At 41.5% G+C, this 15,961-nt stretch overlaps 2 protein-coding genes across 2 annotated transcripts; both read left to right on the top strand.

Moving 5' to 3' along the window:
* Window positions 1-595: 595 nt before the first annotated feature.
* txndc11 (thioredoxin domain containing 11) lies at window positions 596-11,264 on the top strand. Its single transcript, XM_084931922.1, has 13 exons — window positions 596-1,130; window positions 2,221-2,317; window positions 2,511-2,630; window positions 3,051-3,148; window positions 4,034-4,163; window positions 4,248-4,341; window positions 4,545-4,657; window positions 4,776-4,979; window positions 5,598-6,291; window positions 7,765-7,952; window positions 8,180-8,292; window positions 8,612-8,692; window positions 9,180-11,264. Exons 1-13 carry the CDS (start codon window positions 1,006-1,008, stop codon window positions 9,697-9,699), a joined length of 2,577 nt encoding a protein of 858 aa, XP_084788048.1. The 5' UTR covers window positions 596-1,005; the 3' UTR covers window positions 9,700-11,264.
* Window positions 11,265-14,191: 2,927 nt separating this feature from the next.
* LOC146385930 (lipopolysaccharide-induced tumor necrosis factor-alpha factor homolog) lies at window positions 14,192-15,959 on the top strand. The gene is made up of 3 exons (XM_084930082.1): window positions 14,192-14,216; window positions 14,348-14,489; window positions 15,631-15,959. Exons 1-3 carry the CDS (start codon window positions 14,192-14,194, stop codon window positions 15,737-15,739), a joined length of 276 nt encoding a protein of 91 aa, XP_084786208.1. The 3' UTR covers window positions 15,740-15,959.
* Window positions 15,960-15,961: the final 2 nt, after the last annotated feature.

The raw sequence follows: 15,961 nt of genomic DNA, 5'->3' as shown, positions 1-15,961 counted from the left end.
CTACAGACATGATATCCCAGATATGAAATGTCAAGCTCACAGCCTGAGAACTGTGATGGTCTTGTCCTACATGTATTGTTTTAGTTGTATTATGAGCATTTGACATTTAAGACAGCCAATGTCTTAAAATTATATCACAATAATTAAAAGTAGTGATAAGGTAATAAAAGGGTCTAACAATTTACAACATTACTATATTTGGATGAATAACACAAGATTAATAAGAAAGTAGCTCTAACACTAAGACAACCCATTTTATCAGGTGATGTTTTACCTATAGAGACCCTTATTTTTTAAAAAAAATCTTACACACCCAGTGTTCAGTTATTTTAGGATAAACTGAATCAGTTTGATGCAGTGATTTTTATACGAAGCAAAGTAACACGAGAAAAGAGTTTTCTCCAATCTCACAATCAGTCACAAGTCCCGGGCACTTTAAATAATTCTACTCTAGATGTAAATAAGCGGCTTTTAAATAAAGTTTTATCGATTCATTTTTAAAACAACCTCCCCCTAGTGTTTTACGACTGTCGTAGCAGCAGCGGCTGTCGCCATAACAACGTAGGGACGGTCTGAAAAGAGCGCGTTTTGCGCCATACGGAAAAAGGAATAAAATCGCTTACTGAGGACCAGTTTAAATATTGTAATTATTACGATTAGTGTCGTTCATCTTTAACATCCGGTAAGCTAACTGTCAGTGACATTTTTTAAGCTCAGACAGCCATTAAAGCGTTAAACGCACTACGCGTTTTATTCGCGTAGAGGATTTTACATCCTGCCCCTGGTGTCGTTGTTGCGGAAGTGAAAAGTCTACGTGTGGAAGAAAGGTTGGCTTGACCGTATTTGAACACCTTACACACCAGCACTGCTCATGTCCAATCCAGGTTAGCTGTTTCCGTCGAACCAGTCTTCCTCACCCATCCCTCCTCCCCCCGTTAGGCAAATGGATGCTTTGAGCGGTAGTCGGGGCGTATAAATGGGACGGAGAGGTGACGACAAGCTGTAATGTTGCGCCGGGTGCGGCAGTCTCTCCGGCAGGTGCTGTTTCTGATGGCCCGGAGACCGGATCTGCTCTGCGGGGCTATCGTGCTCGGCGTCCTGCTCGTTTTGGCCGTCAAGTTCACGTGCAGGTAAACATGGGCACGAGCTTCTGTTTATCCTCTGACAGCGTGAGCTTGCTTGTGTGTGACCAGGCTAACACGAGACCCCTTAAAACACAAAAGCTAAGTGGAATGGTTATTTAGGTGAGCGAAGAGCGGCGTTGGAACACTGTTAGGTCGTGAATGAACTACTCCTCGTTGTCTACAGTAGTTACAAACAAGGGCTTCATTATTAGTGCTGCTAATCTAAAACTGACGTGTACTGTAGACAATGAGATTAACTAAGGACATCGCCTTAATCTTTCAAGGAAATGTTGGGCGGTTTTTTTTACAGTTTTCTCAGATAAAACCCAGAAAAGATTGCAGGGAGATCATAATGAGATTATTAATGTTTAAATAGTAATATCTGGTTACAGCCCTGACACACTGTGCTGTCATCATCTTGCAGCTTTGGCCTCTGCAACTTTACGGTTCTTCAAAGCTTATACCACTTGTCATTCAGTTATGGTGAATGAAAGTGCTGAAATCCTTCAATTGTGTAAAAGTGTAGCAACTGTTGCTGAACGATTGACTTGTTGGCTAAGCAGTTACTCAGTCGTCCTCTCGAAAACCCAGCTGAGACGATAATTGCCACAAAGACTGAAACTTGAAACCGACTCCACGCAAATTATACCAGGCAAATTCTGCTTCTCGTCATGTTGAGGTAATTTTGTTCCCCCTGTAACGATGTAGAGACATTTTTGCATAGCCTCTGGGGGAGGCAGAATGTTTAACACAGCACAGTTTTTCACATTGCTTTCTGTGGACGCAAACATATAGCCTTTCCTCCCCTCGTATGCAGCTTAGCATACCCTCCATTTCCAAATAGCATTGCTTCTACTCTCATTTTCCAAATTTAACACATGCATATTCCAATATGTGCAACTCAGAGTAGTATGCAAGGCTGGAGGTTACTGTAGCATTAACATCAACCGATGATGGACACACTGCCATGATCAGCGAATCTCGTGGAAGTGACACAGAGTTATAGCTTATGGATTTAATAACCTGGCAAGATCTTATTATGTGACTGTGATCTCTTTGCACCCCTCAGCGTTACTCTTCTCATTTATTTCTGTAGTCGTGCTAAGAATGTGGTGGCAGCAGCTCGGCCTCCGGTGCGTTTCTTTTCTCCTGACGCCCCGGTGGTGGATCTCTACTTGGGTCAGCTTGACCAGGTGAAATTCAAGGATTCAGACTTGATGGCATTCACTGTATTTTCCTTTGTTTGATACTTCATTTGCTCAAATTGTAAAAGAGAACAAATGGAAAGAGCTAAGAGGGTTTCTAAAGCTCCAGTTAAATGTTTTGGCATTGTTGTCATCAAACTTGTGGTGCTCTGTGAGATTGAAAGGGTTTTTTTCTTCACAGGTGGAGCGTCTCAGGAGTGTGGCCGAGGTGTCCTTTATTTTCTTCTATGCACCATGGTGTGCTCACTCTATGGCTGCGCGACAGGAAGTGCAGCAGGTCGCTAAGAAGCTGGCCAAACAGGTACAATGAACGGAACCTCCACCACTCAGGATTGTTTAAACATCAAATATTTAGATGTGCTTTACTGGGCAAAGACTAAGGAAGCTGGGGATTGTTCTTACGTGGACGCGTGTTATGTTATCGCTTGTGACGCAAAGTGTTGGGAAGAGTTTATAGGAGCAGCTTGACAGACTGCAGTAAAGAGTGACTCTGATATAGTTGAGTTAATAAAATCTGTTCCCTTCAGCTTAAATACACACTCACACATTTTTAGCTTGTGTCTCTCTCTCAAATGCAAATTCATAGTCGACTTGTTTTGGGCCTGTTTGTTAAGTACATGAGTCATTACAGTGTGTGATTTTACACTGTTTTGTGTGTAGTCTACACATCGTTTTGCTTATCTTTGTTTCTTAATGTGTCTCTTCAAACACACAAACACAGGTGCAGTTTGTGGCTGTTAACTGCTGGTGGAGTCAGGGGAAATGCAGGAGGCAAAACCGCTTCTATCACTACCCCGTCATCCATCTGTTTTATAGAAGGTGAGACGGTGGGCTTCTCTTCACTTATGGTGGGAATTTGCTTTCAATAGCTTTAGCAGACAAAGACGAATTGGGAAGCCCCATAAACGTTAGCTCAGAGAAGACGATGTTTGCATGTGGCTTCTTCTTTGCATGATCGATGGCACAGCCGAACTGTGTTCACAGATGGTGATTTCTGGAAGTGCTCCTGAGCCCATGAAGTGATTTCTTTGACAGAGTATTGCCTGTTTTTAATGCAGCGCCTCCCGAGGGCCTGAAGATCATGAGCATCCAATATTGATTTTTGGCCGTTTCGCTTGCACACAGAGATTTCTCCAGATTCTTTGAATCTTTTGAGGGTATCATGTCCTGCAGAGGGTGGGCTAGTGAAAGTCTTCACAGTATTATGTAGAGAAAAATGATTTCAGAAGTTTTAATAGCATAGGAATAGTAACTCTGCCTCTTTAAGATGCTCTTTCTTTTATACTTAATCATGTTACTGACCTTTTGCAAATTAAGCAGATTACAAAATGTTTTTGTTGTTGTTGGGTTTTTTTTAGTACCACTTACTTTTCCAGCTTCTTGTTGACCCCATCCTACTGATATGAGACCTGTTGCTGCCATCAAATTCAAAATGAGCTCATATCCAGAAATGATGAAATGTATGAGTTTAAGCAATCAGTATGTTTTGTTTGTTCTTTTATGAATGAAATAAAATTTTATTTACTTTTGTATTTGGCTGTTCATACACAACTTCAGTCGTAGACGCGCATATTTAGAGAGGCTAAAGATGTATTTTAATGCAAAACTGTGGGAAACACTTTGAATGTTTTGTTTCTTAATTGTAATTTAATTATGATTTGTTGATATTTATTAGCATCTGTCGTACCTCTGTGTTTTCCACAGGTTTGGGCCAATAGAGTATAGAGGCCCATTTTTGGCTCCATACATAGAAAGTTTTGTACTCAGAGTCATCACACCACTGACTTACCTCCCATCAAGAGGTCATGTTGAAGAGTTCCTCTCCTATCATGAGGTATATTTGAGCTTTACACTTCTGTCACTGAATCACCCACAGAGTGTAGCCAACTGTAATGATCTGCGTCTTGTGCGTTTCTAGCCTCGAGTGGTGGGTTTCTTCCAGTTTAACTCTTCCCCCCAGCCGCCAGGATACATCACATTTCTGTCCTCTGCCCTGCAGGTCCTAAAAAGGGGTAAGAAGTAATCACACAGCTTCAAGGCTGATTGTTAACATGATAAACGTTTTGGCTTGTCAAGCATGGGATTAGAATTCGAGGAGAGGCTGCTGTTGACGAAAAGATAGCAGCGGTTGAAACAGAGAGAACCCAAATGTGCATTTTACGATAAAGGGAACATAAATGGTTGAAGTCACAAGTTTCTCTTTTTTATGGTGCAGATTTCCGTGGCGTTGTACGTTTTGGGGTCGTGACCAACAAGCAGGTGGCAGGAGCCATCTCACTAACAGAGGATGAAACGGTTTTTCTCCACAGAAGATTTAATTCCTCTTTGGTAAGCAGCGTCAACACATGTTGTAGATGTGGTTCTTCTAGAAAATGCAATTAAACACTAATGACTTTAAAACTGTGGATGTATATGATGCTTTATGTTTATTCATCTGTTGTTTAAGATTTTTCCCAGGAACGACCTTAACTTTACGTCTGAGGCCATTTGTAGATGGGTGTTTGAAAACCGTGAGACGGTCCTCCAGTGGCTACAGCCCCCGGGAACAAAGTCTCGCCTGTTAGAAGAGGAGCTGACTAAAGGCCCTGCACTGCTGCTGTTTGTGCCGCACGATCCTCTGGGATCACAGCCCAGCCCTGCGCTACAGCAGGTGAGCAGAAAAAAATCAGACAAATATCATTTTCGAAATGATAGAAACGCTTTATTCTCTTACAGATTTGATTTGCAGCTATACTATTATTATGCACTGAGCTAATGTCATCTGGCTTACCCATCTTCATTTAGCTGCCCTGTATTTAAAAAAAAAAAAAAAAGGTCAGTTTCTCTGATCATGTAACTGAGACTTAAATAAATATTAAGTACGCTGGTAATGGGAACTTTTACAGTGTAAGAAGCAGGAAAACGGGCAAGCATAAGGATTTGAGGGAGTTTGAAAGGGTGACATGGTGATGGCTATATGACTGGGTCTAAGCGTCTCAATGGGTCAGGGGTTGATTTGGCAGCAGAATGGGGACAAACAAAATATTAGGGAGGTGGCCATGATGTTATGACCCTAACCCTTTGAAGGCTTTTCCAATTGGACATGGCTTACTGAAGGATCTTGCTTTAATTGTGAGCCCTTTAGAGAGACATCTTCCTCCTCCTCAGGTGCTTTTTATATTAGAACTTATTTTTTATGTGTATATTCTTTAATTGTGTTGTTAAACACTGTATTATTCTCCTTACGTTCTGCAGATTAAATCATTTTTAACCCATTTTGTTTTTCTAGGTTGCAGACATTGCTGTGCGTTACCACTCCTGTGACAACAGCCACCACTCCAGCTGGGACAAAAGTTTCTCCTTCCGCTCACTGTGCTGCCAGTCAGTTGTCCTCCCACAGTCGAGCACAAGCGTGTGTGAGGTGTGCCTCAGCCTTTCGTGGCCAAGCTTCGCCACCTCACCTCTGCACTGCTTGTTCCCTCCCTCGATCCAGGGAGGAGACATATTTCAGACTTATCTCAGACGCTGCTGCCTCCACCAGCTCCCTTCCCCCGTGTCCATTAATAGTGCAACCGCAATGGGCTGTAGCAATTTTCTGGACAGCTACAGCCCATTTAGTCAATACAGTGCCTGCTGCAGAAAAGTAGAACCTCAGCTCAATGAATCACAAGCCAAAGAGGAGTCAGAGATGCAAAGTGTTCCTCCTTCCTTGATCCCTCCATTCTCTGTCCCTCAGCCGGAGGGAGACGGCATCACCGGGCTCCGTTGTCAAACCAACAGGACACTCAGGTTTTATGTGCTGGATGTTGCCCTGAACTGGCCTCTGGCAGTCAGGCTCGGAGCATCAGGCAACAGAAGTGCTTCTCTTGAGCAAGAAGATGATAGGAGCGGTGACGGGTCGTTTGCTGCTATTGTGAACCTGAAGGATGAAGTTCATTATGTTCTTCAGCACACTCCAGCAGCCACGCTAACAGAGTCTCTGGGTAAGACATGGACAACTTTCATTCATGTAACACGGGCTGGTTTTGTTTTGTCCCAAAAGCTGGGAGCTCAAACGAATTGCAATTTTTAAGGCATCTGGTGATTTCAAAATCCCATATTGTGTCTCTTCGGTCTCAGACTAGTGGGTTACTTGTGGTTCCCAGCATATTTAAAAGTAGAATGGGAGGCAAAGCCTTCAGTTTTTGGACCCTCCTTTGTGGAACCAGCTCACACTTTGGATCCAGCCAACAGACACCTTCTCTAACTTTAAGATTAAAAAGGTTTAAAACTTTGATTGTTGATAAAGCACGTAGTTAGAGCTTGATTAGGTGACCCTGAATCCTCCCTTAGTTTTTCTCAAACAGGTCTAGGCTGCTGGGGGTTTCCCATGATGCACTGAGTGTTTTTTCTTTACTCACCCTTTTCCACCCACTATGTGTTTATACACCACTCTGCATTCAATCTTTAGTTATTATTAGTCTCCCACTATCGCCAATTGCTTGCTGAAAGTGAGTTGTCTGATTGTTGGGGGTTTCTCTGTGTTATTGTAGGGTCTTTACCTTGCAATAAAAAGCGCCTTGAGGTGACTGTTGTTATTTAGCACCATATAAATAAAATTGAGTTGTTTTCAGGTCACCTGGTTGTTGTGTGTGTTGCCAACAGGGAAGCTGCAGGAGGAGTGCCCTCTGTTAGACAAACTATACAGTGGCAACACTCATAACATGGTTGAAGGTTGTTATTCAAGTCTCCTTGGCGTTTTTAATTTTCATTCATTGGCCGTCATAAATGGTGACACTGACACTGGCAAATAGTTAATATTAGCCGAAAATATCCACCTCCAATATATCAGTCAGGCACTGGTTTCTACAAATGTCTTTAGGGCCTTTGTAAAGACGAGTCATCTGTCCTTGATGACATTGTGATGGTGCATGCACACATCTGGCCAGATACAGTGTGAAGTCGGCATAAAAGTTATAAAAATCATTGAATTCAGGCCGTCTGGTTTGCAGGAAGTTGGCCTGTAACAACGTTTTAATCGTCCAAAAAAACCACTTTCTTTAAAAGATACTCTTCCTTACTCTACTCAAAATAGACTCAAGCGGCTCTCTCACTACAATGTCTGATATTTAGAAATACTGAAAGAAATCACAAGTCATATTATCTCACATGACAAGTCAGGTTAATGACCAAAAGTCAAACATTTAGTGGCTGATAAATCAAAAGTATAATGAGGGCGCTGGGTCGAGTTCCAGCTTCTTCTAGTGAAGATTCTCGCCTCTGTCAGTGCTCCCCAGGGTGGCTGTGGCTACAATGTAGCTTGCCATCACCAGTGTGTGAATGGGTGGATGACTGAATGTGTAGAGCGCTTTGGGGGTCCTTAGGGACTAGTAAAGCGCTATACAAATACAGGCCATTTACCATTTGAATCGTATTCTTGGGCTAATTCTGTGTTCATGTTGTGCGTTTCATTGCAGAGGCCTTCATCAGGAACTTCAGCGCTCCCTACAGCCTCTTGCAGAGACACTTGGTCGGAGAGGAGGACGGGAAGGGAGCTGAAGAGGAGGCGACGCGTTCAGACGAACACACGCAGTCACCTCCACGCTGCCTCATCACAGAGTTGACCACTTCCTCCTTCCTGCCCTCCGTCATGGACCTTCAAAAGGTGACTAAGCGTTCTGAAACACCCTCAGCAAATCAAGGCAGTTTGTGAAATTCTGAATTTCTGTAAAGCAACTTCCATGCACCTAAAAATAAAAACATTAAAATATAAAAACAGCTGTTTTTACAGCTGCAAGCGTGATTTTAATGGAGGCTTAGTACGCTGCGTGCTCTACTTATGGAAGCAGGTAGTTTGCTAAACTCCTGATGATGGCAATTTGTGTATTGTAGGACGTGCTGCTGTTCTACTACACTCAGTGGTGTGGATTTTGCTCTGTTCTCAACCACATCATCATCCAGCTGGCCAGATTATTACAGGGAAATGGCACCATCACCGTGGCCAGGTACAGTTACTGTCTGTTTACAGTTTTTCTGCAGTCCCGGTTGTAAGTGTACCTTTGATGATAGCCTGAGTAAGAATTAAGGCAAGGTGTACCTAATAAAGTGTCAGGTTAGTGTATACTGTGTGATTTGAGGTGTCTGTGTTTTGAAATGTAACAAAAAGCATATTTTAAAAACATTTCGGAAGCCGGATGACCTGAACACAGTTTCCCATATATTTATTTTATTAAGCGTGTAAAGCATACGAGAGAATATTAGCAGTGTGACCCTCATTTTTGAAGAAAACAAAAGTGATCACAGCTTTGTTTTTCCTTTGCATAGGGTGAATATTGCACGTAATGACCTCCCCTGGGAGTTCATGGTGGATCATGTTCCCTCTATTCTTTTCTTTCCCAGATACAGGTAAGAATAAATGCAGAGAGGTGCGCACAAACAAGGGTGTGGCCAAAGAATGGGGGGGTTGGATCTCATATTTCTGCAAAAAATAGCTTTGATCTTCACACTGCCTCAATGGAACTATAACTACATAATGTTAAATGATACACACTGAAAAGTCAAAGTGTTCATTCTAAATGTAAAACAATACATTTTATTGGAGTCCTACTCATAGTCCACATATGAGCGATTAGGTTCAAGGCCTACTACAAGCTAGCTGCTTTACTTTGTAGATCTCTCTGTTAATGTAGCTAGTAATTATTACATTGCAATAAGTTGCCTTTGTTTTTTTAAACAGTTTTCAAGTGGCTTCATTCATGTGTTTAAGACCTATTCGAATACCCGTCTGATTCTTAGTCCTTCTTGACACCTCAGTTAAAAAAAAAAAAACTTTCATCAGTGAATTTCAGCAGAATATTTTTCACTCTTGTGTTCTTTTTCTCTTCCCTTTAAGAAAACACCTTAGTGTGAAGTTTCCTGACAACCTTCCCATCACATTACCCAACCTCCTCCGCTTCATCCTGCAGCACTCTGGCTCTTTGCATCACGTGCACAAACCGTCTGTTGAGACAGAAGGTCCCGGACACAGTCCTTTCCTTGGGTCAGAGTTTCTGACACTCCAGCGTGAAGTTCAAGCCCTGCATCACGCCCGGGAGCGTCTCTCCCAACAACTCGCGCAACTATGGCGCGACAACCGACGACTGAAATTCGAGGCCCGCGCCTTAGAGACCGAGAACGCCGAGCTGCAGCGAGAGAGGCGGAGCTTAGAGGAGCAGCACCGGGAGAAAAGCCGGCAGCTCAGTGAGGCAGTGAGGCGGCTGCAGGAGCTGGCAGACGCCTCTGAAAATCTGCTGAATGAGAACACACTGCTCAGGGTCCTGCTGAGGGCGCTGACAGACAGGACAGAGGCTAGAGAGCAGGCGGAGGTGGAGAGGAAAGAGACGGAGCAGAAAAGAAGCCATATGGCCTCCTGAGCACAAGCCTGCAGGGAACCCTGAGAATGAGGCAGAGAAAAGAGAAAGGAAACCGGGCCGGGAAATGAAGGGAAGGTTAAATTAGAGGCAAGAAAAGCTGTGAGAAAATAAGGCTGACATGAGGAGATCCTCTTCAACTGCAAAAGGCAACGCCCAGTAAATTTTCTCACAAGAAAAAATAAAGAAAAGATGACAGTTACCATCTTCCAAGAAACACTGCTGCTCAGTCAGGCAGGAATATAAGGAGAGATGAGTAGGACAGGTGGGAAGGCAGTGAAAGAAAAAACACACAGCTCTTGTGCTGTGGCCATATGAGCTCGTCCAACTCTTTAAAGTTCCGTGCCAACTTTCCAATCCAGACTTCCCAGCTGTGATGCTGCGCTTGCAACGATTTATCGACTGCTTTAATTGTGAAGGAATAACAAGAGAATCTGGACACACCCTGCAGCCAAATGAAGCTTCCTTTAATTACTGTAAACCAAGTGCAAGATAGTTTCTTTATTAGAAAATAAAAACACCATGGATGGGCTGGACTCACCTGCACCCTGTAACCAAAAGTCGAGGTTAGTACATTTGAAGAGCAGTGATATACTCTGCAGTGTGAGTTTAAGTGATTCACCCATGACGCAGTGTTTCGCATGGAAAACCTCGCTTGGAAAGGAAGGCTACGATACTCTTAATGTGAAAATCCCAGACTTCGTGACATATGTCTATTTAACCTTTGGGGGCATAAATGGAAATTGTAATCAAACACTGAGGAAGTCTGGACTTGAAAACAAATAAAGCTCTGAAAGAAGGCCCCGGGCACTTCCCAAGAACTCGCAGGATGACCTCACCTGCTGTTCTGTGAGCTGAGAGTCACATGACTAACCTCCTGGAAACGTTCCCCATTAATTCCTAAAATTCAACCAGCATTGGCTCACGTTGATTCATTATAGTTCATGTGACATGTTCATGTGCTTGATTTATTTTCATACTTGTAATTCTTGTCTTTTTAAGTTGTGTGTATATGATGAACAGATTGGCTTCCTTGGTGTTTTATGAAACATCCAAATGATAAAAACATACTGGTAGGAATTCCTTTAAAGTACATACTGAATAACAACTCTAGCTCTGAATCTTAATACCTATCTGCAATGGCATTTATAGTTCAGTGCTAGCTGACTTTTAGGAATTTATGAGTAGCTTTCATCACATTCTCTGGAAATCTGTAAAACACAGCTATGTTTTTCCTCCATTGTTTACTCTAAAATGCATTTGCAGTACTGGTGGTGCAGAATTTGGCTGCAGGGAGAGGGCTACTAATAAAACTGAGAAGTAATTTCATGCTGAATACATGCTCCCCTCGTTTTGTTTGGAGCTATTAAGTGGACTCGAAACAATCGGTAAGATTTTTTGTGTTTTTGAGGGGATACAGTTGTTTTGTGAAACTGATCTATTTTTACAAGAATCCTTGAATCACTAAATATTTCTATGTAACTATTCAGGTATTATTAACATGCTGCAATTGTTTACATGTGAAATATTGCACCGGTTTTTACTGATTAAAACTCTTTCTTCTTGTATTGATGTGCGTCTTTGTGTTTGAGCACAGTGTTGTGTTGAGATACAGTTGATATACCAGCTTTTACATGTCAGGACATGATAATAAATAAAATAATGTGGTCCTTTGTAGGACTTAAAATGTTAGATGAACAGCAACACGTGACATGTGATGCTGTGTCATTGGTGATTTAACACAAATTAGGCCAAGATTGAGAAGCAGTGTGTGGGAAACTAATTACATCCTTACTGCTTCTATAGGAAATAAGAAGGTAAGTAGCAGCCGGGCGCTGCTGATCAAAGGTGCTCGATTGACTGATCATGAACAAGTGTGAGCACCTCTGTGAAAGCTGATCGTCTGGCAGTTTGTCGGTCTGCAGCATTCTGGGAGGGTTGTGAGGCACTTTCCAAACAAACTGTAGTTCATCATTATGCATTGAAAACAATCAACTGGTCTTCCCAAGAGTGAACATCCTAGCAACCTTGGCCCATGGTCAGAGTGCAATATTAAAAGGAGCTGCTAAAAAAAACCCAGGAGCTACATCTAAGACTATAGCTGTCACTTAGATTGTTAAATTAGTTTTTAAAAAGTCTGTCACAGCTTAATTAGGAAACCTTGAACAAGTACGGCTTGTTTGGAAGAAATTTAGGTTTGTGAATTTGTATCTGAACAAGGCACAAGACTTCTGGAACAACCAAAAAGCTGATGTTTGGCCATTATGCACTGAAACAGAAAACCAATGAGCACAAATACCTCATACCAACTGTCAAGCACGACGGTGGAGGGTGATAATTTGGGCTCATTATAGAGTCACAGGACCTGGGCTCCTTGCAGTCACAGTAGACCATGAACTCCTCTGTATACCAAAGTATTCTAGAGGCAAATATGAGGCCATGTGTGCAAACAACTAAAGCTTTGCCTATATTAGACCATGCAACCATCCCAAGCACAGCAGCAAATCTACAGAGGAACAGCTGAAAAATGAAAGAATGTGTTGCAACGACCCTGTAACACGGTGGACTAATGTTGCCTGCATTGATTCATCTCCATGTTTGTTGTGGAAGTTGCACTGGTTTGGGAGTGGTTTTGTGTGTCACATTTGCTCCATCAATGGCTGTGATGGGGTTGGATTAATTGAAGGTGTGTGTATTTGATTGCACTGATACTCTGGTCTACTTATAGCGCACGCTACACACACTGATATGTTGTCTCTGTGCAGGTATGTCATATAGCCAGATATAAGATGACTTGATTTAAATATATTTATGATGGATAGTTTGCTGCTCTGTGAGTTGTAAAATGAAGATGCGGTGATATTTAGTCTCTCTGTGCAGGCCAGGGCTTACTGTATGCCGCAGCCTAAAGGCAGAGTTGGGTTTCTGAGCCTGGAGTGATTACCAGCCTTCTACTTACAGGGTGGTGGGTCATGGAGGACAACTGCTGATCCCTGTTAACTGGTCAACATGTAAAGTGTAACTGACTTGTGGCATATCTGGCTCTGGCCTCGGACCGTGTGTTTTATCCCTTCATTTTCTGATCATTGTAGTAATAAGTGATTACTTCAGGTTATGGCTCCTTCATCCACTGTTTAACATTTAGAGTCAAATTTGTGTTGGTTCTTTTTATTAGTGTATTATTTATTTCTGGATTGTTTTGTTTGACCAGCAATGACTAAAAATTTACACAAACATCATCTTTTATTATCCAAAGCTTTAGTACATGTTTAGGGATTTCATATCCTAGGATTTTTCCCCCTGAAATTTCCCAAAAGTTGATGACTTTTTTCCCCCCTATTTGGATCGACCTTTCTCTTTGTGAAGACTCTGGTATGATTTAGAGGTACGTTGATCTGCTTGTGTGCTTCAATCAAGATATTTATTTCTGCATTTTCCTCTTGAGATATTTCTAGTTGTTATCTAATTTGATAAAATCTGAAGTCTTTAAAAGTCTTTACTTTTTAATTTAAACTCCCTCTTGAGTTCATCAAGCCTTTGTCAGTGTGTCCTGGAGTTAATCTGTACAATGCTGTTTAAACTGGACATGACTGATTCTAAATTTGGGATCCAGTGTTTGTTTTTAAATCCATATTTGTCCCAGATCTGGGATCATTCATGTGTTTTGATCACATTACTTCAATAACTGTTCAACAACTGATCATTTTTTATTTCTCGCTCCATCTACCTACTTGTTACACATTCAATCTGCATTTAAATTCTCTCAGTTTCCAAAGACAACCACACGTGTGTAAGGGAACATTTGGCATGAAATGATGCTGTTGCACAAGTTTTAGAATGTGGCTTTATAAATGCAGAACAGATATGACACTGTATGAGCATGAATTCAACATTGCTGTGCTCGCCAATGGTTAAACGTCTCATCTAATTTGGAGCAGGAACATGTGCTGCTAATTTCACTCTGAATGCAGGATTATGTGCCTTCAGTTACTGGTTGGGTGCAGCAGTCCTCTCAGAAATGTCTCTTCCATATCTTTTTGCATCGTTTAGCTCTGGCTGCATACCTTTGCACCTCGCAGCAGATATGATACACTACAGATACACTACAACACTGCACCAAGTTATTGGTGTAGCAGCAGAACTGCATGTACACAGGAATAAGTCAGAAAAAGGGTATAAAAGTACTTGGGTTAGGGCTGGGTCAGTGAGGCTCACACTGAGAGTCCGAGGATCTCATGACTTATTAAGTAAAGGAGGCTGACGGTGAAGGTAGCCCTTTCAGCTCTGCACTGAAACCTCTTCTTGCTGTGGTCACATATCCTGTCCCCCCCCAAACTGTAAGTACTCTGCTTTAACTCACAGATCAAGTCTAACACTGAATATCTTTGTGTTATTCAGACTTTTGTTTTGTTTTTTTAAATTTAGGACAGCTTTGACCATTTTCTCAAGTTTTTATGTTGAAAGGCACATTTTTTAATGTGTGTACACAGGAAAAATGGCAAATGCACAAGTTCCTGTTGGTGAGTTTGTGCCATACAGTCTGTATTTATGTAGTGCGTGTTCCTTTTACATGAGCTCTAATTTCTGGTGATTTTATTTAAAAACCTGATTTGTTTTTGCATTTGCTCTTTTGGTGCTCTCTATCCTTGTTTTTCTGCAGCTACGGTCAGTCCACTGGGAGACAGCCCGGTTCAGATGGCCTGTCCTAACTGCCATCAGATAGTCCTCTCCAAGGTGGACTACTCTGCTGGTTTGCTCACTTACATTTTCTGCGGAGGGCTCTTCTTCTGTGGGTAAGAAGAGTTCAAGCATTGTTTGCTTCACTATGCCAATAAAATAATTTTACAGATTTCATACAGCTCCTCACAGTGTGGCTGGAAAACCACATGGAAACTGTTTGGAAGTGAAAACATGCAAAAGCTGGACTAAAGATTAATGTCACTGCAGTGAGTGAGTGAGTTTTTAGCAATGGATGGTATTAATCTGTCAAGCCGTTGAGCTCTCACAGATACAGTGTTTTTAGATGGAATATGCTGGAATATGATGTTAGTGTGATCCTATTCATTTCATCTTAAAGGAATCTTTCCTGTAATTCCTCTAGTTGTTTAGTACATGAATGCATAGGGAGAGCAAATAATAGCATTAGCTGTTTAAGCTAAGCTAACAGCCTCCAGCTGCAGATATGCAAGTTGGATCAATCCTTCAATGTTGTTTTACTTAAATTACTGAGTAATGTAGAATTACTCTCCCACTATGTGCATATTGAAATTTATGCCAACGTGCACAATACTGAAATAACATTAAGACTTAAAAACATTGCTAAAGCACCACAGTGCCACAGCTGGTGGTGCAGTGATAGAAGATGATGTTTGGTTTTAGTTATTAAACTTCTGTTGGTGTGCCAATATTTTTTTTAAAGTGAGCACCACACGTTGAAAACCCTGACAAAGTAAAGGTGATTCCTCTTCTGTGGATGGTTGCATGTTTACTGGTGTCCCTATGTTTTTTTTTTGTCACAGCTGTGGCATCATAGCAGTGGGCCAGCATGACTAGTGTTTAAACTAGCTGCTAAAAATAAACCAAGCGTAATTATGAGAAACTGACTGAAAAATACACAAAGGCTGGATGCACATGTGCAGATACTTGCTTTTAAACTGAGGTCCAAGCTCTTGTTTGGGATACATTTTTAATTGATCCTAGCTGTTTTGGATCTGTCGGACCTGATAAATGTAAAAATTACAATTTCATTTTTTGAAAAGTATGTCCAAAAACTGAAATATGATATCTGCTGCCACATGTCCTGATATGGTGACAAAATATGACCTTACATGGGATAGTCCTGAAAATGAATGAATGGATCTTTGAAGGTTAAAAAAAATGAAAATAAAAAGGATATGAGTAAATAAATCTGACCATCGCTGCTGTCATTTCCAGCTTTGTTTTAGGCTGCTGCCTCATCCCATTCTGTGTGGACCGCCTGAAGGATGCCAAGCACACCTGTCCTATCTGCAAGACTGTACTTGGGGTGTATAAACGCTTATAACTCAAAGACCTGCATCAATTTATACATGGCTTTTTGCAAACAAAACACACTTACAAAAGGTCACACTAATGAACATTTCCTTATAATTGAATAACTGATAATCTTGTGACTAATTTGCTGTTGGTGTACAAATTAAATTAGTACAAACAATTTTAACAATTTCTCTCTCCAAACCTTTGAATATTAAAACACTGACACCAAGCAAATAACGAGCTCCAATGA

The sequence above is a fragment of the Perissodus microlepis genome, chromosome 6, assembly GCF_051167445.1.
Source record: "Perissodus microlepis isolate ML-2025 ecotype Zambia chromosome 6, ASM5116744v1, whole genome shotgun sequence".
NCBI classification, from domain to species: Eukaryota; Metazoa; Chordata; class Actinopteri; order Cichliformes; family Cichlidae; genus Perissodus; species Perissodus microlepis.
Note: the sequence above shows the minus strand (reverse complement) of the source record. Positions and strands in the feature narration are given on the sequence as shown.

What these genes read in the sequence shown, in the direction of transcription:
- txndc11 (XM_084931922.1), top strand. Translation starts at nt 1,006, where the DNA reads ATGTTGCGCCGGGTGCGGCAGTCTCTCCGGCAGGTGCTGTTTCTGATG. An exon ending in GCCGTCAAGTTCACGTGCAG is followed by an intron (nt 1,131 to 2,220) that starts GTAAACATGGGC and finishes TTATTTCTGTAG; the next exon opens with TCGTGCTAAGAATGTGGTGG. An exon ending in CCTGCAGGTCCTAAAAAGGG is followed by an intron (nt 4,342 to 4,544) that starts GTAAGAAGTAAT and finishes TTTATGGTGCAG; the next exon opens with ATTTCCGTGGCGTTGTACGT.
- LOC146385930 (XM_084930082.1), top strand. Translation starts at nt 14,192, where the DNA reads ATGGCAAATGCACAAGTTCCTGTTG. An exon ending in AAATGCACAAGTTCCTGTTG is followed by an intron (nt 14,217 to 14,347) that starts GTGAGTTTGTGC and finishes TCTATCCTTGTT; the next exon opens with TTTCTGCAGCTACGGTCAGT. An exon ending in GGAGGGCTCTTCTTCTGTGG is followed by an intron (nt 14,490 to 15,630) that starts GTAAGAAGAGTT and finishes TGTCATTTCCAG; the next exon opens with CTTTGTTTTAGGCTGCTGCC.